Below are 24,030 nucleotides of genomic sequence, written 5' to 3'. Positions count from 1 at the left end.
ATTATTCAAGTCAAGTTGGATCAAAGTATTTCACAGGCTTAGCAAAAAGGACAAAGCTGTATAGAACACACCTACTTCTCACAGAATTTGTCATGGCCCAGGAACAAAATGCTCATTATTCTGAAGGCACCATCACACACAACACAGACACAATACATGGACTAGAAACCCTGCTTCCAGGCTCTGCTCCTTAGGGAGCTGTGTGAGGGTGTCCCAAGTATCTGCCCTCACCGAGACACAGCTCAGGGCTACTGGGTTGGGACAGTAGGAATGAAAAGTTGACACAAATCCCAGAGTGGTCAGCTGAGTCCAGCGTCAGCATGTAACTAACACAGATCACGAAACAGTGTTTCTACATACAATCACCAAATTCTGATGAGTTCTTGAAGGTGGAGACCCTTGAATTGCTACACCAACTTTGTCTTTACAGATGTGCCTTCTCACATTTTAAATGGTTTCATGAAAAAGAGAAAAATCCCAACAAGGCACTGTGAGCTTTTAGGGGACAGTGTCTAAGTTATCACTCAATAAATATCTATTTATAGAAACTACACTGATACAGGCATTCCAGGACCTCTGTGGACAGCAAGAGGATAAGTGTTTCAAAGGATGCGGGCTGTGGTGCTGAGAAACAGCACTAACATCAGCTGTCTTCCAAATGGCATGTGCAGCTGAGCAAAGCAACCTATGCTCGAGATTTCTTCTTCCTGTTTCCCTGCTCTCAGGAAATAAACCCCTAGTGTCTTTTTTTTTTTTTTAATCATCAAACAGTGTGTTATTCCTTCTTTAAAAATAAAACAATATCTGTGGGTGGGCGGGGTGTTTTTGTGTTCACAGAACTAGCTATAATTCTGTGAGGGTTCTTTGGCTCGGGTGTGGCATCCATCTGTGATCCTTTCTCCCTCCGTTGAGGAGCCAATTGTACTTAGAAGCATGAGAGATCGTTCACTGTGACCTTCCAGGTTGGAAAGAGAATGCTTCAGGGTCACAGACTCAACACCTAGGAGTTTAGTCTTGATTTAAAATTAACCGGAGACTGATGCAACCCAGCTTATGGCATATTCAGCTATAAAGCCAAGAGGGTTTAATCATAGCTAGATTGTCTTGATAATGCTACATTAGCAGACTTATAAAAATTACTTTCTACTTTCAAATCTGTGGAAATATGGGTTAAAAAAGTAAAGTTGAAAACATATGCAAACAGAAGAAAAAACAGCTTCACACTTCCTTTGATTTAAAAAAAATCATAGGCTCATGTCATTTTATTAACAATGTTTCTATAAACTCTTGACATTATACAAGCAGATTTTACAGTTAAGTTTCACACTGAAGATGAATACTATTTGGCTTAAGGAACAGAAAGCTGGGTTACAACCTTCACGTCAGACACGTACTTCAACAGTTTAAGAAAACCCTTTATACGTTCAGGATTGTCCTGTCATTGAATAAGTGGTTTTCTTTCCTTGGTAAAGAGAAATTAGTAAGAATTAAATGAACCTGCAGGCAGATGGCTCACAACGGAACATAAAGCCCTGAGCCAAGCCAAGCCTCCACACTGCCGAAGCCAACGGCTGAGAACTCGGACTCCGCGGTCCTAGCCTGCACCTGCTGTCTCCCTGCTTTTCTCTGACTACAAGCTGAGTGTGTGTTGAAATCAAAATTACTGAAGATTGAGGGGGAAACCCTCAAAATTACTAAAACTATTCATTGCTGTGTCTCACTCTCCTCAGGCTGGAGATACACCTTCCACAGACAGCACCTGTGGTCGCACGAGCATTGTCACAGCACGGAGTGGGGCAGTCCTCCATCACTGTGTTCTGACAGGGATACCAAGCCCAGCCCCATCTGCAGCCACAAACTTCATGTTAGGACTTCAGAGCTGCTCTGATCAATTACACTTAGAGGCTATCGGGATGAAGAATATGACAAAGAACTACCCCTGGGATTAACATGCAGAAAGGCTTTTTCAAATATGCAAACTAGGACTCAGTTACAATATTCTGGAGGGGGGAAAGGAGGGTTCTTACATGTGTTTATATCTGATATAATATACACACTGATGGAAGCTTGTCTTTTATTGAGCTTTTGTTTTCCAAAATACACCGACACAAATACGCATACTAGAAGGCTTCCAGATTCATAAATAACCTTAGATCAACATTCCTATAATATGTAAGCATTTCGAGTAACAGCCTCCCATTCCTAAAAAGAGCAGAGTTTAATCTTTTATTCTTTGATAAAATACCAGACAAAAGAAACATGTGGCCTCCACAGTTCGTCAACGTAAGCGCCTCAAGGACCATAGATGGCATGAGACTCAGCTCACTCACGCACCACTACACAGTGCACCACACACTGCAGCAGCAGTTTCTCCAAGGTCAATAAAGCCTGTCTGTTGAGTCTTTAGTACCTGACTCCTTTTCTCACTAGCAGCAAGTTCCCACTCCCACCAAACCCCCAGCCTACATATTTTGCTTACATCAGATGTAAGCAAAATATTAGATATATGACCAGCTTAAGAAGGAAGTGTAAGTGTTATGCGCTTTTGAATATCAGACAGACTCAATTTTTAAAGAAACTAGTCTATGAGTTAAGATGTTTCAGATAACAATAGTCTCCTGGGCTTAACCTCATGAAGCCATGTGCAGATACTCCTGAAAGAAGAGGCAAGGTTTAATTGCTTTGTGCATACTCAAGAACTCACGTCCTCAGCAGACACAGTCTACACTGAGGCACCTCTCAGAAGTGGGTGGGAAGGTGTCTTGGTTTACAGTCAGCGAGACATTACTAGTGAACACTCTTGTGTACCAAAATGATCCCTGTAGAAATGATTTCAAATACACAATGTAGTAACCGCTATAGAACCAAGGCTAGTGAGGCCTGCATACACAGAGAAGAGGAACAGACGTAAACTGCTAACTGCCATAAAGCTTATGGAGTGTGGGGAACCCAACAACCTCAGGTGTCAGTTACAATTACAGTACAGTTTGCTGAGGAAAATGTTTGCACAACCACATGCAAGGAACTGGATCTGCTAATCAAACTGTTTCTTAAAATAATTACTTGGAAACATGTAGCCACTTCCAGTGAGATGTTGGAATCTTACTAAATGTTACATTTCAATCGCTAATTAGTCAATCACCTTCATGAAGAGATGCATTTTATAAAGAATCTTATATTTCAAGAGGCAATTTCCTCGAGTGTCCAGCTATTTCAAACCATCAAAGTCTTTAATCAAAGATCTGATGTAAACTTTATAATTAAAAATAAATCATCAATAAAGAGGCAGCTTCCAAAAAATAGTGTTAAACTAATACTTAATATTGATTTTCCTACAGATTTAAATTTGTTAGTTTTAGGCCAATTTTAATAGTTAAAAATTATTTATCATTTTGAAATGTTAAAAAATATCATTTTGTCAATTTTAAGTTTTCGCTGTTCTGTTTAAGGCTACTTCAGATATAAAAGGTATGAAACGGCCCCAACATATCTGGAGCTGTTGCTACATAGACAGACAGTGTGTCCTTTTAAAGGATCGTCTGCATTTTGACTTACATCATCTGATTAAATATTAATTTTAAAAAATTATCAAAAGTTAGGTATTGCATTAAGAAAAGAATCCATCTCAAAATGTGAATCAGGAACCTCAGCAGACAGTGATTTAAAGCAATCGCTCCACTTATTTCAGTATTCAGTTCTGAATGTAAAAACGTCTCCTAAATGTGGTTAATATTCTCCTTTTTATTTAAGAAATAGGATATTTCAAACCTGTGATTATGGCATATGCACTAATACATTTTTAAAATTTAGGTTAAACCAGTAATTCAAAAAAACATTAAACTATGATTAAGAATTAAACTGAAACTATTTTCCATGAAAAATTATCAGGCTATTTATGGCTAATGAGAAAAAAAAAAGATTGTTGTCATTAAAATTATTGAGGCTTTCAAATCCAAAAGTCAACTGAAGACTGTTTCTTTAGTTGAATACTTCTGTAAACTGGAGACAGCAGGCTCAGGGGCCTTCCCTGTGTTCATGCTGCAGCTGTGCGTGCAGCTGGCGACAAGCATGGGGCAGCAGAGACGTGGGGACTGTAAGGTGTACAACGGCCTGCCCTTCACGTCAAACCTGTCCTTCCCGTGCAAGAAGTCAGCTTCCTTACAAAGCACGTTATGACAGACCTAGGACACAACAACATCTCAGTGACAAGTACAACTCACACCCTACTAGAAACAGACACCAGGACAAAACTGTGTCTGCTCACAGAGTCATTTGTATGTTGGCATTTAGGTTTGTAACTGTGTATTCACTTCAAGCAAAGCTTACGCTGAGCACCTTATACAGATGAAGGCATGCTAGTAACAGACTGCCGGCTATCTGAGCGTCCTCCTCAACAGCCTACTCACAGGGAAGTATGCTTTAACAACATACACAAATATCTCTCACCAGCAGAATCCTTGCCAGAGTCTCTGCTCTAGAGAAATATTTAGGAAAGGACACAATGCAAGAGAGGCTAGACAACAACGCATGACGACACCATCTGCCTCAGCTCACCTCGAGGAGGAGCGTGTAGAACAGCTGGCAGCACCCTCCTCAGATAACAGGCAGCCTTGTGGTGCCTGACTAAAATCTGAAATGACAACCAGTTAGTTGGCTATAAACTGGTACACCTACAATGAGAGACCCAGGAACGCCATCTGTCAATCTATAGATGTAGAAACAAAGCACGGAACAAAAACCAACTCATTTTAAACCAACAAACAGATGCAGCTGAAATACAGTCCATGATATATTGGATTACTGGTAGAACCATAGCCGATGACTTTTAAAAGGTAACATTTTTCATAATGATAATAATGGAGTTATAAAAGGTTTCTGTTTCCAAAGATGTTGCCAGGGTCCACATATTCCTTGACAGACTTTAGCATCCCAAAGCCGACATCAGAGATGCTCTCCTTTAGCCACTGCTTTCGTAACTTGCCCACTGGAAAAGAAAACAAAAAGGCTTCAATATATACCGTGAGTGCTGGAAACCAATCAATCTTGTGACCATGAGTGAGCAAACACTGTGTGATAAATGCTTTTATTCAAAAATGAGAAATGTTTTGCTTTCTTTGATTTATTGAGCCCACCAGACTATCGAGCTCATTAAGCTCAATGCATTCCCAGGGGAAGTCTTTGCCCACTGTGTCTCCTTCCTCTGTAAACTATGAAATGGAGACTGAAGGAGACATGGACTGAGATTGCAGCCTATTTTACAAATAACAAGGTGAAAAAAAATTAAAAGCCTAACCCTTGTCATAACTACTGAACAAGTCAAAATTTTGTAGAAAGTGAACCTTACTGAAGAAAACTATCAGAAAAATGAGTCTGTTGGGAGACTTAACAAAAATGACAGATCTTTAAAATATTTTAAAGGGTACAATTTAAAAGAAATGAGAAAATCTGACTCAAAGATTCTGGGGGGAGAAGTTTCCAAGGGATTTCCATACCCCGTGCACCAGGTAACAGCCGCACTCTTGCCACTGTTCTGCCGCATGCAAACTTTTTATTTTTATTTTTATTTTTTTGAGGCGGAAGGGCACAAAAGCAGGTACCTACCTAATTTGTCTTAAATTTAATCTCCTCTACTGTCCATTTTATTTTATTTTTCCTCCCTTTAGGTCTTAAAATTTTTAAGGCAATGAAGTATTACAATAGTTAGCAGGTTCCTTATTTTTAAAGGCACTAAATATAAAACAACTTTTTCTACCTAAAACTTCTGTGAGGGACAGATTAAAAAAAAAGCTGACTGTCAATTTGCTTTGGTACTGAAAGCAGTGTATTGGCTTTAACCTGGCAAGACAGGTGTTTTAATTTACATCAGGACGGTTTTCAGTGAGCACTTCTTGAACATATGCATTATTGTAATAACTGAATTTAGTCACTTTGCACAAATGTTCATTAATGATCCAAAGTCATTAACAGAGACTTAATTGGCCAACAGAAATAGGAAGCCTTTCAATAAAGTGTCCAGCCTGTCACCCCAAAGTGCACTCCCATTTGTCAGGCTGCAGCCATACACCAGGCACCTGCCTTTCAGAACCTTAAATACCTCAGAACAGCTTTTAAGTCCAGTTTTCTGGGAAACCATCAACTCATTATCCATGTAACAAATGGCTCGATACTTCAGAAAGCATGGTGTTTGCAGTTGGACTCACAAACAACAAAGCACTGAGATGTTACAATAGGGGATGCAAAGTTTAGTCGGGGGGATCTAAAGTTCAAAATGAACATTTCTATTTAGCGCTCTCTCTCTGAAGACAGATGTCACACGTGTGGACTCCTCACACAGCCTCCACCTGAAGATCTCTAGCAGGACCATTAGCACCTTGCACTGTGCTGCAAGCTGAGCTTTTCCATCTACAAGTAGACTGACCTATTTAATTGTAACATCCTACACACGTTAAATGCCCATTTCCAGATTTGCTCTGTGAAACTGATAACTAAAATAAACAGCAGCTACTCTGAGTTGTGGAAAGTGCCACGCGCGCTGTGGCAGCTCAGGAGAGAGGGATGAAGAGCAGTCAGTGCCAGCCTCCACGGTTATCTGTAATATAGCGTCACTGAATGTGTCCTGTGGTTATGGATGTAATTGTCCTGAAAAGACGGCAAACAACTGCTCCAACAAGATGGAGCACATTAGAAGCTCAGCAGGACGCCAACAGCTAGCTTGTCTGCCTGGTTTTACACCTCTAGTAATAATGCAATCCCACGAGGAACTGAACCATTGTCTGAGAAGCCACCCAACAGCCATTGCATACTTAATGAAGTCGCTCGCCAAGCACTGGAAAACAGAAGGTGCTTGGAGTGCATCATTAGTTCTGTCAGAAGGATAATTTACACATCTATCTTGTCAAATTTTCTATGGTTTATACTTTTACAATAATCAATCTAACATACATTTGATTAGTGAACTAGCAAGCAGCAGGGGAGAAGCACAGCCGTGGCCCCTCATAAACATGTTTGATGAAAGAATTTAACCCATTTGTGGTACTGGTCTGTGAGCCACTCCCACTGCTGGTAATAGAAACGGCAAGTCAGGGGGTTGGAAATCTTGACTTATCCAAGTAAACAGACTAGAAATCTTTGGTTTTGCTTGGCAAATTAAGCCAACTAACTGTAGAGTAAGTGTACTAAGAGGAAGCATAGTTGAAACATAGGCATGTCACGAGACTTAGCCATCAGAAGGACCTGGAAACAGCCCTGAAATTCTGGAGAACTGTAGGGCTGCCTGAGATGCATCAATAATTAAAACAGCACAGGCCCACACCTAGAGAGGGAAGCAGCATCCAAGCAAAAGACTTTCGTTGCAGAGCTGGACCACATGCCCTTCAGAAAATAGCTTGCTCGTGTTTGTATTAGAAGCCACACTCATCTTGCACACATGTAACACATGTGCTAGACACCTATATGGTAGCACCTTAAACATTTTCACAGCTTACTTTCTAGAAGATAGAGTTCCTTCTACATAGCATGCCCTATCACAGGGCAGAGTGACTGAATGGCTACAAGTAAAACTGTGACAACTTCTACACAGCCATTACTCAGCAGTCACTACAAGGAACCGTATGGCACGGTAAAGCTTATGCTTTCTACAGGACTATCCTATGTGTGGTGTTAATGGCTACTTGACAATCTAATGGCCAGGGGCACCTTTTCTTGCTTAAACTAAAAATGGTTTTCACATTTTCAGTCTGATTTCTAATTGTGTCTGTCTGTATATTTACTGAATAAATAGGATTTTTAATATGTTCTTCTAAGCTAAACAAAAAATAGAACGTTCCAGGGATGTTTTCTGAAGTCACTTACTTTATATAGCTCTTTGGACAGATTCAAGGAATAATCTGTTTTGTAGTAGGATATATAGAATTTAGAAAATGAACAGGGCCACAGAGATGGCCCAGTGGGTAAAGGGTTTGCAAAGGCGTGAGGACCTGAGTTAGGATCATCAGCAGCCCTATAAAAGCCAGGATGGGGACACTCATCTTTAACCACAGTGCTAGGAACAGGCAAAGATAGGCAGGTCCCTGGAGCTTACTGGCTTGCTAGTCTAGCACAGAAGACAAATTCTAGGTTCAGTGAGAGTCCCCATCTCAAGAACTAAGATACAGAGTGAGTGAGAATGATACTCACTGTGAACCTCTGGACTCCACATGCACACACTGGTACATGCGCACGCGCGCGCGCGCGCACACACACACACACACACACACACACACACACGGTGAAGTGAATGGAGTCCTATGTAAAGAAAACATGTGGATATGATGGCCAGCCTGACCCACAACCAGTATCTGGAACTACTCTTTGTAGTTAGCAGGAACTACTCAAGGACTACATCGGGGCCAGCTGAACACCAAGGTCTCTTATCTAGATAACTTTAACTTGTTAGTCACAGTTTGATTATAAGGGCAGAAAGACTTTTACAACTTAAATAGAAGAACAAAATGGGGGGGGGGGGACGACCGGCACACAGCTCGGTGGTAAAGGGCTTACCTAGGATGCTACAAGGGTCAGGATACTTGGTGGAAGGGAGGAGGACACCACAGAGAATGCAGTGGAGCAGAAGGAGGAGGAAAGAGCCAATGATAAAACAGACCACTTATTGAAAAGCTTAATAAAGCTGAAGAACAAAAGTAGAATCAGCAAAAGCCGAAAGGGAACAGCCAGTATTTTAACAAGCACATCTTGAGTACTAAGGATACAGGACATGTTCAGTATGCACAGGCCTCACCTTAATTCCCATCATCACAAAAGGAGCAGTAACAACTAAAAAATCAAAATGCCACCCACACTCAACACACCAAGTACCAATTCAGCCTTAAAGAAAATCACAGAGATTCATTTGTAGATGAGTGCTCTGAGGAGTGCCTTTTTAAATCTTTCATTTGTTCGTTTGTTCCTTCTTTTTTCCCTTCTTCCTTCCTTAGTGTATGGTCTATGTGCTTTGGTGTAAATATGAAGGCCAAAAGAGGATGCTAGGTGTCTTCCTCTAGTCCTCTGAGGCAGGGTCTGTCACTGTAACCTAGTCTCACATGTTCTCAGCTACAGTGACAGCCAACAGGCCCTAGAGATCCTCCTGGCCCTGCCCTACTCAGAGCTGGGGTTACAAGAGAGCACCAGATGCTCAGCTTGGTATGTGGGTGCTGAGATTTGAGCTCTGATCCTCATGACTTCACAGAAAGCATTCATGACAGCTGAGCCACAGCTCTTTAATTCACATAAACAACTTGTTTTTCTATTAACTGGTATGATGAAACTATTGCTAGATTATGTACAGAACTGACACTGGACGGACACCCAATGTCTTGTCAGATGAAATTTGGGTACTCTGGGATCTGTTAGGTACTAATGAGAACAGAGAAAAACAATGGAAAATCTGAGTTACTCAGAGCTGATAATGTTTCTTAAAAGGAAATTCAACTTAGAAAGGCCTCTGATTTACATATCTGCTTGTGCTGTAAAGCACATATGGTTGGTTGACTGCGGCAAAACTGTATGCTCCAGAAATGCCAGCCAATGGACCTCTACCTGCATCTAGCCCTTAAGAGCATCTGAGACAGGACTATGATCTTCATAACTTTGTAAGAGAAACTGAATGCTCATGACTACAAATACTATGCATCTGCGTCATCTGCTAATGAAACTTCTGCCATTAAGACATGCTGATGAATACTACAGAGTTTATAAACAGCAACTAAAATCCAGTGTCATATGGGTTTTCTCTTATTGCTGACATTTAAAATGCCTGTTTCTTTCTGTCTTGTTTAGTGAGTTTTGTTGGTTTTCTGAGACCTGGTCTTGACCCTGTGATCATCCTGCCTCAGCTGCCTGAGTGCTGGAGTTATATCTATGTCTACTGCCCACCATGCTTTCTAGCAATGCCAGGTTTTATTGTTATTGATGCTTTGTTTTTATGCTAAGGGTCTGTCTACACCGTTTACCTATTAGCTTTGAATGTTTGAATAGCTCTTCTGAGGTCTCTCTGTGTCTCTCCTCCCTCCTCCCTCCCCCCTCTTGTTTCCAGGACAGGGATTCTCTGTAGTCTTCACTGTCCTGGACTTTTTGTAGACCAGGCTGGCTTCAAACTCACAGCGATCTGCCTGCCTCTGTCTCCCTAAGTGCAGGGATTACAGGCATGCACCACCATACCCAGTTTTATTGGTGATTCTCAACTGTGGTGACTAGCATTTAGCAATGTCTACGGCCTTTCTGGCTCTCCTAATGGGGCAACTGTTATTGGCATTGTACTGGATAGTTTTATGTCAACGTGACATAAGCTAAAGTCATAAGAGAAAGAACCTGAACTAAGAAAATGCCGGCCTAAGATCTGACCATAGGACATTTTATTAATTAGTGATTGATGTGGGAGGGCATGGCCCATTATGGGTGGTGTCACCCCTGGATGGGTGGTCCTGGGTTCTCTGAGAAAGCAGACTGAGCAAGCCATGGGAAGCAAGCCAGTAAGCAGCACCCTCCATGGCCTCTGCATCAGCTCCTACCTCCAGGTTCCAGCCCTGCTTGAGTTCATGTCCTGACTTCCTTCAGTGATAGGAAAACAAAGCAAATATTAAAAAAAGGCTTTCCTCTCCAACTTGTTTTTGGTCATGGTGGCTCATCATAGCAATAGCAACCCTAAGATAGACATCTACTTGGTGGAAGCCTCAGATGCTGCTAAACATTCCAAACTCACAGAGCAGCACTCCACCAACAAAAAATGATCTGGCTAGGTAATGGCATTGGAGAGATGGCTTGGCAGTTAAGAGCACTGGCTGTTCTTTCAGAGGACCTAGATTTAATTCCCATCATCCACATGGCAGCTCACAACTGTGTGTAGTCCAGTTTCAAGTGATTTGACGCCCTCACACAAACATGTGTACAGGCAAAACACCAGTGCACATAAAATAAAAATATATCATCATTCAGCTGGGTGGTGGTTGGCTCATGCTTTTAATCCCAGCACTTGGGAGGCAGAGGCAAGCAGATCTCTGAGCTCAAGGCTAGCTTGGTCTACAGAGAGAGGGTTCCAGCAGCACAGCAAAAGCTACACAGAGAAACTCTGTCTCAAAAAACAAAACAAAACAACAAACAAAACCCACCAAGATTGAGAAATTCATGGCTCTCTATGCTTCCAAGTGTTCATCACCTAGGTGCCTAAACAACTGCCCCAGAGATATACTTTCACTGCTACAACTAACTGCAGCAGCAGCAGCAAGTGGCACAGCTCTACAAGAAATTATTGTAAATCTAAACCATTCATCACAGTGACCACTAGTTATATGTGGATACAGAGCATTTGGAATGTGCCTAATATAACTAAATAAGTAAGCTTTTATTTTATTTATTTTAATTATAAAAAATTTAAATAGCTATATGCAGCTGGGTGGTGGTGGTACACGCCTTTAATCCCAGCACTCATGAGGCAGAGGTAGGCAGATAGCTGTGAGTTCAAGACCAGCCTGGTCTACAAAGCAAGTCCAGGACAGTCAAGGCTACACAGAGAAACCCTGTCTCGAAAAACAAAACAAAACAAAACAAAACAAAACCAAAAAAAAAAAAAAGCTATGTGTGGCATCATGGCTTCTGGGTTGTATAGCATAACTATAGACTAACAAAAGAAATACATTTTACCTAGCAGATATTGTATTTCAAACAGATACTATACTGAAACTATACTGAAAACATCTATTAGAATTAACTTTGGTAACCACATGGAACAGACTATAAACTGTTAAGTACATATAACAATATGATGATGTAATATCAGCATCCTGACACTAATAACACCTGATTTTATAAGGAAGGTCTAAACAAAAAACTGCCAGGAAGAAAAGTTCTCTTCAATGGTCCAAGAAAATGGTTGTTATTCAAGCCTCCATCCTTTTGTAATAATGCACCTGGGGCTGAATGCTTCTCCAAGTTTAGTACAGAGGAGGACTAATAAACACACATTGTCACAGGCCTTTGTCTGAGACTGAGCCTCTGTGGCTGCCTCAGTGGGAGGGTGGCAAGCAGTGTACTTGAGAAAGCCTTTCCCTGTGGGCTTGGCTTACTGCACCTATGATAGGAATTTTTAAAAAGCTGTAATGTTCTGATACATTATGAATTAAATTTGTTTTTAACTATCTCTTGTTAGAATCTATTCACATCACTTCAGTAGAGAAAGAGTATATGTAATACACAAGTTCTAGGAGAAAGAGGTAGCCACAAAGAAGAAACTGAAATTATTAACCTAAAAGGTAAAACAAACTTTTTGCTCTCTGGTCTGATGTGATGTGAAAGTCACTAGGTGGGGTCTTTCACCACGGCATGAACAGGAATAGGACTTCCATTCATTTACCTAGGACTTCCATTCATTACCTAGGACTTCCATTCATTTACCTAGGACTTCCATTCATTTACCTAGGACTTCCATTCATTACCTAGGACTTCCATTCATTTACCTAGGACTTCCATTCATTACCTAGGACTTCCATTCATTTACCTAGGACTTCCATTCATTACCTAGGACTTCCATTCATTTACCTAGGACTTCCATTCATTACCTAGGACTTCCATTCATTTACCTAGGACTTCCATTCATTACCTAGGACTTCCATTCATTTACCTAGGACTTCCATTCATTACCTAGGACTTCCATTCATTACCTAGGACTTCCATTCATTTACCTAGGACTTCCATTCATTTACCTAGGACTTCCATTCATTACCTAGGACTTCCATTCATTACCTAGGACTTCCATTCATTTACCTAGGACTTCCATTCATTACCTAGGACTTCCATTCATTACCTAGGACTTCCATTCATTTACCTAGGACTTCCATTCATTTACCTAGGACTTCCATTCATTTACCTAGGACTTCCATTCATTTACCTAGGACTTCCATTCATTACCTAGGACTTCCATTCATTACCTAGGACTTCCATTCATTACCTAGGACTTCCATTCATTACCTAGGACTTCCATTCATTTACCTAGGACTTCCATTCATTACCTAGGACTTCCATTCATTACCTAGGACTTCCATTCATTTACCTAGGACTTCCATTCATTTACCTAGGACTTCCATTCATTTACCTAGGACTTCCATTCATTTACCTAGGACTTCCATTCATTACCTAGGACTTCCATTCATTACCTAGGACTTCCATTCATTTACCTAGGACTTCCATTCATTACCTAGGACTTCCATTCATTTACCTAGGACTTCCATTCATTACCTAGGACTTCCATTCATTTACCTAGGACTTCCATTCATTACCTAGGACTTCCATTCATTTACCTAGGACTTCCATTCATTACCTAGGACTTCCATTCATTTACCTAGGACTTCCATTCATTACCTAGGACTTCCATTCATTACCTAGGACTTCCATTCATTTACCTAGGACTTCCATTCATTTACCTAGGACTTCCATTCATTTACCTAGGACTTCCATTCATTTACCTAGGACTTCCATTCATTACCTAGGACTTCCATTCATTTACCTAGGACTTCCATTCATTACCTAGGACTTCCATTCATTTACCTAGGACTTCCATTCATTACCTAGGACTTCCATTCATTACCTAGGACTTCCCTAGTTTCTTCCACTGGCATTCAGTAACTTTTAAAATACAAAGCCTATGTGTATTTTCTTGGATTGAAGCCTAGGTGTTTTATAAGATTCACACTTATGTCATTTTTAGCAGTTATGAATTCTACTATGTTTTAGATTTTGGTTTCCACATTTGTTGTTAATTTTTAATTAATTTTATATTCTGTATTCTTGTTGACTCTGTTTTTGAACATTCTCCAGGATTTTCTAGACAGAGAACCTGTAATGGCCAAGAGGGAACAGTCTGCTTTGTCTTCTTTCCTCCTTTCTTCCTTCCTACCTTTTATTTCACACTACAGGTTTTTAACAGATGTTCTGCTCAGCATCTTTTACTTCAAAGTTTCTGATACTACCAGTTTCTGCTCTGACCACCAGGGAGAAGAAAGCTAATAACAGTTTTTATTTGCTTAGACACCAATATTTCAACTAAGACTGGTAAACTCAATCGGGGCATTTTACTTATTGACAAAGGATCTGAAGAAAAACTTTAGAAAATGAGTGACTTAAATTGTAAGACCAAGTTCAAGTTAAATATGGTTAACACAGACTGTGCTGTTTAACCTGACCAGCACATCAGCTGCAGAGACAAGAGCTATGGAGATTAAGTTTAGCAGACCCTCTATTTCCTTCAGCCTCCGGCTCCAGACTATGTCTGTTTTCTCTGATACACAAAACCAGAGTTAAAATAGCTCCATTTATCACTGCATGATTGTAGGCAGACAAACCAGCCTGTCTGTTTCCAGATAGTGAAAGCAACTGTTATTAATCACAATTACAGGCCAAAACCTCCAAGAGATATGGCATCAATATTCTCCTAACCCACAGTTCTGTTATTCTGAATCGGGGGGGGGGGGGGGGGGGGAGAGGAAACGGGGGACGGACAGATATAAGAACAAAAACCAAGCACAGGACTGAGAGTGTCATGACTGCCTGAAGGTCAGTAAAGAAATACGCTACTGAAGCCACCATCGATTTTCAGTTCAGGGAGTACGTGAGGGAAATCTTTTATATATATAAAATACAGAAAATACAGCAATCTCTCAAAAGCATTAATAGTACACCTAGCAGCACAATTAACATACTATTTAACTTTTAGATTAAAATACTTGAGCTTTATGAAATTATAATGAACAGCAATGGACATTTCAAAGTTTCATTCAGAGAAGCTGGTATGAAAACAGACCTTTTGTTATAGCCAATTTCATTACTAGTAACGTGAAAGAAACTCTTCTTTCATGCAGATTTTAAGAGTTCTATTGAGTAAGACCTCAAAATAAATAAAATGATAGTGTCAGACCCTCTTAAATGTGCACATCTTTTCCAAATAAACTACTCACCCACTCTCCAGTTGTTGGTACAAAAGACTAAGAAAATAAACCACACTCCTACCTGATAGTCTCCTACTACTTAAAAATACACACTACACAGCCAGGCAGGTGGCACACTCCTTTAATCCCAGCACTCAGGGAGGAAGGCAGGTGGATCGCTGTGAGTTCAAGGCCAGCCTGGTGTACAAAATGAGTCCAGGACAGCCAAGACTACCCACAGAGAAACCCTGTCTTGAAAGCAAAAACAAAACAAAAAAACACACTATGTTTCAATATCCACATGCAAGGCACATTGGATGTTCTCCATACATCACAGCTCTATCTTATAGTGGACCTATGAGGTGGTGAACTATTATGCTTGGTTTGCAGATGAGGACAACTGTAGCTCAGATAACCTACTTCTCTAGGGTCTCAACTGTAAACTTTGAGCTACGAATTCAATATAGATTTTATTTCAAAGAATATATCCTTTCCTATTTACAGTACATAAATTTTGTGCGTGTGTGTGTGTGTGTGTGTGCGTGTGTGTGTGCGCGCACGCGCGTGCATGTGTGCACACCCACAAGGGAACGAACCTAGGACCTTCTTTCTGCATGTAAGGCAAGTGCTCACCATCATGAGACAGGATCTCAATATAAATTGCTAGGAAAGACTTCGAATTACGTCAGCAGCTCAAGAATGACTTGAGCTGGGGACTGGAGAGATGGCTCAGTGGTCAAAAATATTGGTTGCGCTTTCAGAGGACCTGGGTTCAATTCCCAACACCACATGGCAGCTCACAAGTGTGGGTAACTCAAGTTCCAGTGGAGCCGACTCCCTCACACGGATATTCATGTAGGTCAAACACCAAATGTACTTAAATAAGAGTCAAGGGCAGAGAGAGAGATGGACACATACGACTGCGTCCTAGTAGGACTCATAAGGGGTCTGAATTTAGTTCTGAATGTGAAGAGAAAACCTGATTTAAAAAAAAAAAAAGATTGCCAGGCAGCAAGGGAAGAGAGGCAGAGGTCAGACGAGTTAGCACAGTGCTGCAGTGTGCACTAAGCAAACAGACTTGAACTGAGATGATGCCAGAAGTGGAGACATCTTTTGGTACTAAGTCTTCAGGATGGTTTTCCATCATGGGGTGACACTGTCACTAAGGAAGCAGGTGAACAGGAGCATGAAAGGATGAGCTCTCTAGTCTGGCAGTTTAGCAAGGCCACATCATCTCCTGACAGTGCGATGTGACATGGTCTATGCATCTCTGCAGGCCCAGGTTCTTTATCTGGCACTACAAGAAATCAGGTACTTTGGAATTTATCTCCATGCAGTCATTGTTCTGAATCACACAGAAAATAAATATGAGAAACGGGACAAAACTTTTTAAATGCGTCTTTTAATGCTGCAGTAGCCTCTAAACTTAATATGGAATCAAACTTTACCACATTCTACTTCAAGCCAATAAATGGAATTTTCTCAACACTTGAAGTCTTTAACAACTAAAGATCTCAACATCTAGAACTTGAAAATATACAAATTGTACAAGTATTCTTACTGTATACAGTGATTTGAATGAGAACGGTCCATATAGGCTCATTTATTGGAATACTTGGTCTGAGAAAGGTTAAGAAGTGTGGCTATGTTGGAGGAGGTGGTGGGCTTTGAGGTATCAAAAGCCCAGGCCATGCCTGACATCTGTCTTTTGGCTGTGTTTCAGGATGTAAGCTCTCAGCTACGCCATGCCTGCCTCCCAGCTGCCATGCTGCCCACTGTGATGGTCACGGTCTCTTGCTTCTAGGTGCTGCCTTGCTCATGGTGCTATCTCCAGCAGTAGAAAGAATAACTGAGACACTGGAACATGAACCGCCCTGTACTGCTTACCTGACCGACACTGACATGTTAGATGCCTACAATCAGGAAGTCTAAAACCAGCAAGAAAGTAAAAAGACTTACAGGCAAGAACTACTAAGAATAAAAATGCCTATAATGACAAAAGTAAAACTTTGATTCCCTTCGGGGGCACTTGTTTAAAAGGTAATCTTAGATAATGTGGAAATGCAAGAAAAGGAGTAGGTCTAGCCTTAAAGGAAAACTAGTATATAGTATTTATTGTCAAAAGTAACCAACTTCAATCTTTTTAGATTTAAATAATTTCACATAGTTTAGGCTTCTTTGTGTATGTACTTAGGCCTAAAGCGTAAGGCCTAGGGATCAGTGTCTACTACAAACAAAACCCACAGGAAGTATTTACATAATGTGCTTTGAAATCAAGGATTGAGTACAAGTTAAGGTTTACATTTTATCCAACTACTGGTTACTGACCCACCTGTGATACTGTGTCATACAATGGTCTTTCATAACTTTCACAAATAAAACCCAGATTTCAAGTCTACCTGCACCAGGGTTTATTTTTCTGCAGAGAAGGCTTTTGAGGTTCACTGCATTAAGTACAGCTGCCTGTACATAAGGCTCCTGAGAGACAGCAGCTCTCTGCATCTGAGAAGAACTGCAGCTTGTGTCTCCCTTTGGGTACCTCACACACAGCTATTCCTAGGAACCCTGAATGTCCTCACAGATGGGAGGGGACGAGAAGCAGAGCTACTGACCACAGAAAGGCTACCAGCAGGGCTCTCCTCTGCACTGCTTCAGATCACTTGGTCACCTTTAACCTTGGTAAAATTTCTAACACTACAAAACCTGGCTAACCTGAAACTATCATTCCACAAATCAAGCAAACAGCCCATTTAATAATCAATTCCCTAAATGACAATTTAAGTTTCCATCACCCTCTTCTCTACAGTCTGCCAACTTCACCCTCTGCTCCCTTTCTTATATTTATTGTAACACAGATCCTACAGTGCCTGTGCTTTCAAAAAGGCCCAGAGGCCTACGTAGCTTTTAATTCCACTCAAGACATTTCCAGTGCCGCTTCCTCCTTTCTTCAGTTGTCAATCTGACATCCACTAGCACCTCTGGGAGATGCTGCCTCAACGAATGAGGTAGAAGAGCCAGTCTCAGGCCTCCACATCCATGGACACAGGTGTGCACACGCGCATGCACACACACACACACACACACACACACACACAGAGAGAGAGAGAGAGAGAGAGAGAGAGAGAGAGAGAGAGAGAGAGAGAGAGAGAGAGAGTGAGTCCTAAAGAAAAGAATATACTCAGAAAGGGAGGCAAAGGGTGATTTATCCACTCTAATGTTCATTAGACAACCTACTTATTTGTGAAGGTTAAGAAAAAAAGATGACGTTAAAGATGGGACTGAGGTAGCAGTGTTTGTATCGTCTTCCATCTCACTCATCTGCATCATCGACCTTCTACAGCCCTGACTATAAGAATGTTTTATGTAGGCAGGCACTCTACAGTACACCCCTTTCTGCCAAAGTTCTGCCATGATCTCTCCACACAAACATAGGGGCTGAATACATAGAGTAGTTTCAAGGAGGAAAAAAAAAAAATCAATGCCTTCCTGGACCCCAGCTTCCCAGCAAGCACCTGCAAATGATTTAGACACAAATGCACAACACTTTAGATAATACAGTTATGAGGAAAATCAAACAGGCCAGAGGTATATGGAGAGTCCAGGACAGGCCAAGAGTTTAATTTTTAGGTGATTGTTTGTCCTCATGCACCTCTTTAAATTTTTAAATCTCTACATTTCTACTTTATCTAAGCATGTAAAATTAGAGGGAGAAATATGTTATAACAAGCTTCTATTATAGAGAACCTGTGAGAAATCTCAAAAACTGTAACTTTAATAATAATGGCACTCCTAGAGAGAATATCTCTCAGTTAAATCACATGGGATAAATTATTTGTTGATTAATTTGCTGAGTTTATAGGAAGAACAAATACCTTTCAATATATATACAATAAACAGTCCTCTATATTCCAACAGCAGCTGGGAAAGACTACATAGGTTTTCTTTTCTTTCCTTTCTTTAAAGCTTCGGCTGTAATGGTCAAACACCTCCCAGGTAAGACAACCTGCTTCCTAGTACCATGAGGGGCCTGAGAATTAGGAAAGCTGGGGCGCCACACCACGCACTCTGTTGCTATCACATCTTCTACCTACTTTGATCACAGTTGTTCTAAGATATAAAAATATTTCCGGAACCTCAAGTGCTCTCAGAAAATTGCTCAGCTGCTGATTCTCCCCAGGCTTTTCTTAAGCAAATATTTGTAAAAGCAGAAATATTAAAAATTCTACACCATCCGCCTTTAAAAATACCTCCATGGTGATGTGACAGGCTCCCTCCATTGGCAAGGATTTCGTCTCTAGCAGCTGCCTATAAATGAAAACAACACAAAACGTTACTGTACTTGGATTTCACTTCAGAGTGACTAACATTTCCTGACTTCTCCCCAGATGTACAAAAAGATACCAAGCAATTTTCTTGAACACTTCCACTTATTTCCACTATACAACCATAAGCACTCTTAAGGAGAACATGTCTTAGTTCAATCACATGGAGCAAATTATTTGTTAGTTCTACATACATTATCTAAGAGGAATAAAGAGGGAGGGAGGGAGGGAGGGAGGGAGGGAGGGAGGGAGGGAGGGAAGAAGGGAGGAAAGAAAAAAAATTTTCCAGGGGGCATGGTGGCACATGCCTTTAATCCCAGCACTCAGGAGGCAGAAGCAGGCAGATCACTGTGAGTTCAAGGCCAGTCTGGTCTACAAGACGGGTCTAGGATACCCAAAGCTACACAGAGAAACCCTGCCTTGGGGGAAAAAATTCCATTCTGTCCCCTTGTTTGACCTCCTAACAAGATAGGTCCTGACCATCCTTATGAGTGCACCTGGGTCAAAAGATAAACATATAACAAAACACAGACAGAATGTACAATGAAGGGTGATGGAACGTGGTGCCTCTGTGCATCCTTTCTTTCTTACTTAAGGCCTCTTTTAACTTTTCTTTTTTAATTGAAAGTTTTTAGGTTAGTGTACAAAGTGATGGGTTTCATTATGGCTCTTAACATATACAGTTTATCATATTTTCTATTCTTTTTTTTTTTTTAGAGACAGGGTTTCTCTGTGTAACCCTGGCTGTCCTGGAACTCACTGTAGACCAGACTGACCTCGAACTCTCAGAGGTCTACCCACCTCTGCCTCCTGAGTGCTGGGATTAAAGACAGGGGCTGCCACCACCTGGCTACATTTTCTATTCTTAATGATTTGTTAATACTTAGTAGCCACAAGGTGACTATCTCCGGTGCCTAGAACTTCTCAGATGTACTCGTGTCTATAAACCCAAAAGTGATGCTGGTGTAGAAGGCCACCCAGGTGGAACATATGGACCACACTGTACAGCAGAGAATGCTGTAGGACCCTCAGGACTTGGGAGCTGAGGCTTCACAAAGACGGGCAGCTCTGCTAGCCTCTACTCAAGAACTTATCATTTCTAATAAGCCACTTCAAATAAAACAGCTCCTTGAAATCAGGAATTAAGTGAGTAACAGAAATGGGGAAATAGTAGCAATTTCAAGCTTTTTTTATGGAGGAGAGAAAAAAACAATTTTTTTGTTTAGATCACAAGTGTGGGATGAAAAAAAGACTTGTGAGAGAGCAGATGATGTTTGTCGCCTTAGAAGTCGAACCAGCATGTAGGGGAGCTTGGTTATTAACAGCTGAAAAACATCCTTGAACAAATTCTGAGAGGAGGTATAAATGTGAACCAAAAACAAGAGGTGGGGCCTTTGGAGACTTGGGATAGTTTTGGATGTTCATAGCTCCACTTTGAGACACTCCTAGAGAGAACCACTCGAGGGAAGGCTTTGGAGCTCCAGGTTCCGGCTGAGGTTCTGGGTTCTGGTTGCTCCAGGTTCTAACAGAAGAAATCCTGTTGATTACACTAGGAGAATTGTTCCTTGGAACTAATATCCTTATGGTTTCATTATTGTATTTTTTAATCTCCTTTTCCTATTGTTTAGGTTAGTCGGGTTATAAGTGAGATACTCTCGGTTAATCAGCTCGTAATAAAATATATTTGTTAAGAAAATTGAGCCAGCCGGGCATGGTGGCGCACGCCTTTAATCCCAGCAGTCGGGAGGCAGAGGCAGGTGAATCGCTGTGAGTTCGAGGCCAGCCTAGTCTACAAAGCAAGCCTAGAACTGCCAAGGTAACACAGAGAAACCCTATCTTGAAAAAGGAAAAAAAGAAAAAAAAGAAAAAAAAAAAAGAAAGAAAAAGAAAGAAAATTGAGCCTACAGCTTTGTGTTATTTGAGAGGAAGCTGTGTAACACGGTTAACCTGGAACTCACTGTGCAAATCAGGCTGATCCTCAAGCTTGCTGCATTCCTTCTGCCTCTGTGTCCCCAGTGCTTGAAAATGCAGGTGCGCACCATCACGCCCAGCTAAGCAAGGGATCTTCACAGCCAGGCCAAGGAAATACAACATATTCAAACCTCTGGGCAGACAAGATTCCTCAGTGTGTAAAGGCACTTGCTGCCAAACCTGACCACCTAGCTTTATCCTTAGGGAAGGTATCATGGAGAGAAACAGCCAATTCCCCCCAGGTTATCCTGACATCCACTTGCATGGCACTGCATACACACACACACACACACACACACACACACACACACACACACACACACACACACACACACGAGAAAAATAATTCTAACTGCTGAGAATGGCAGATATCATTGGCAGGCACATAATCAACACTGGGACACCTGTGTGTCTAAGTGACCCACCTGCTATGGCTTCCTCCAGTTTAGTGGAGGATTCTATGCTGCTTCTAACAAAGAATAAAGCCATCACATGTGGGTCTATAAAAACCAGGTAAGGCCAGTTAAGAAATATAATTAAAACTGTTTCCAACTGAATTCCAAGGACCTATACAGAGTTGTATCATATAAAAATTCACAAGCCTGGAAATATATGACAACAATGTAGACCAAGAACATGAGGGCTGCTGATGTCAGAACAGGTACCACCTGGAGACGGACGGGCTGCCAAAGGGACACCAAAGACCCTGACAGTCATGAAGATTCCTGTTGTTATTTAATTGGCAATAATGCACTGAAAGTAACAACCAAAGAGACATAGGCTTCAGGAATGCACAACATTAATTTCAGCCTAACAATTTGGAAAGCCAATGGACTCAGCATACCTTCCATTTCAATGGGCTAGCATCCAGGTAAACCATGTGCAACTAAGGTGACTCAAACGAACATCCCTAAATCAGCACCCAATTTTATCTAAATAAAAGAACAGAACATAAAAGCTGTATGTGAGCTGGGTGTTGTGGCGCATGCTGTAATCCTAGCACTTGGGAGGCAGAGGCAGGTGGATCTCTGTTAGTTTGAGGCCAGCCCGGTCAACAAAGCAAGTCCAGGACAGCCACACAGAGAAACCCTGTCTCAAAAAGCAAACAAACAAACAAAAACCAGAAAAAGCTGTATATGAACTTACCTCAGTTTGTTCAAACACAGACAGTGGGTCACTAATTCCCCTGTAGTTAAAGGCAAAATAGAAGTAGATACATGCACCTGCATCGTAAGTCTGCGTCACCCTAAAAGACAAACAGACAAAACCCCCACGAGGGCTTTAAGATCAGTGAAAACAGATTCAACCTCTAGAAATGTCAAAGGTAAGATCTACCCAAGCCAGAACCTCATCCTCTACTCAACTTCCCCTCCCAGGCAAAGGGCCACAGGCTCCTCTGCAGCTGCTGCCAGGGCATGCGAGCTGAGTGCAGCGGGAACAGAGGGCTGTGCTTTCAGTTAAATGTGAAGTTAGTCAAGTCTGCAAGTACACGGCTCAGCTCAGCTATTCCACATTATATTACTAAAACTACAGGGAAATAAAACAAAAAAATTTATACAATTCAGTTTTTTATGAAGAAACACCATTCTCAGTGAACTCTACAAGTAAGAGAAGCTTATTTTAAGGAGTATATCTGAAAACATTTAACATAGCCAGGTAAGTATTGGCATAAACTACTTTAACGTGCACAGCCAAAATAACATGCAACAAAAGACTGATTTAAAAGGTTCTTATCTTGACAATATAAGTAACAATTTTTCCGTTACATTCAACTTATGTGCAATTGGCTCTTCATGTATGTAACAAAGACCAATATCTGAAGCAGAGAACTATTACTGCTCAAATCTATACATGTATGTTACCTCAGTACACAGCACCCAGAACCCATAAAGGCAGCATTAGGATGAGGACCATGCTCCCTCACTGGTCACTACTGTTTGGAGCAGAAACATGAACCACACAAGGACACGAAATACCAAGAACTTCAATTAATTCTCATTATTTAAAAAAAATCTACAGTGATGATAAAACACAAACAAGCTATCACTTCTCCCAAATACATAAATGTTCTGAGAACAGTATCATGTGCTGTTATGTGATTGGATTCTTGTGGATCAAGAAAATCTGGGCAGAAAAAGGTAAGTAACTGAAGTTGAGGGGGGAAAAAGAAAATAGTATAAATGTGCCACAAGAAACCCATAAGCTCTCTACAGCCAATGCATACATGACACTGTCTAACACAGTGACAAGAGTGAGGAATGCTCACAATCCTATGCTCAGTTTAACGACACTTAAAAGGGCACATAATGTGACAACACAGCAGTGTGATTTTACTTACTATCTGTGCTATACTAGAGACATCGGGTGAATATGAAGATAGATAAGTAACATCCAGAGCGTTGGGCAGCTTAAAAACCAGACCGGTAGGTCAATAAATAGTAGTAGATGCTGGCTTTTACATTTTAATAATAAACTATGTAACCATGTAAGAAAAAAAATGAGTGAGGGGGTGTATGAAAATGTGATGGCTACTGCTGTCAACCTGACAAAGTCTAGAGGCATCTAGGAGAGGTGCCTCTGGGCATGTCTGTGGGGATTACTGTGATTATGCTAACTGATACAGGAAAATCCATCTTCACTTAGAGGATCCTGGACTAAACTGGAAGTGAGCAGCAGCATGTATTTATCCTGTCTCCTGACTGTGGGCGTAACTAGACCAGCCGCTGAGGGCCCTGCTGCCTGGACTGGCTCTCCTGAAGGGCTGTATCTTGAACTGTGAGCTAAAATAC

The 24,030-nt window shown here is 41.1% G+C and overlaps 1 protein-coding gene across 3 annotated transcripts in view; it reads right to left on the bottom strand.

Annotated features, from left to right (window-relative positions):
• Positions 1-2,059: 2,059 nt before the first annotated feature.
• AGPS (alkylglycerone phosphate synthase) overlaps positions 2,060-24,030 on the bottom strand; it is a 97,598-nt gene continuing 75,627 nt past the window's right edge. For all 3 annotated transcript variants that reach the window (XM_084798001.1, XM_084798003.1, XM_084798002.1), the window contains exons 18-20: positions 22,388-22,487; positions 19,196-19,253; positions 2,060-4,984 (exon numbers count right to left, since the gene is read on the bottom strand). In XM_084798001.1, the coding sequence (XP_084654127.1) occupies positions 4,863-4,984; positions 19,196-19,253; positions 22,388-22,487 (280 nt within the window). In that variant the 3' untranslated portion in view covers positions 2,060-4,862. The remainder of the gene's footprint in view (positions 4,985-19,195; positions 19,254-22,387; positions 22,488-24,030) is intronic.

The sequence above is a fragment of the Acomys minous genome (assembly GCF_964271855.1).
Source record: "Acomys minous genome assembly, chromosome: 10".
In the NCBI taxonomy this organism is placed as follows: Eukaryota; Metazoa; Chordata; class Mammalia; order Rodentia; family Muridae; genus Acomys; species Acomys minous.
The sequence above is the reverse complement of the archived record's forward strand: the minus strand, read 5'-3'. Positions and strand labels throughout refer to the sequence as shown.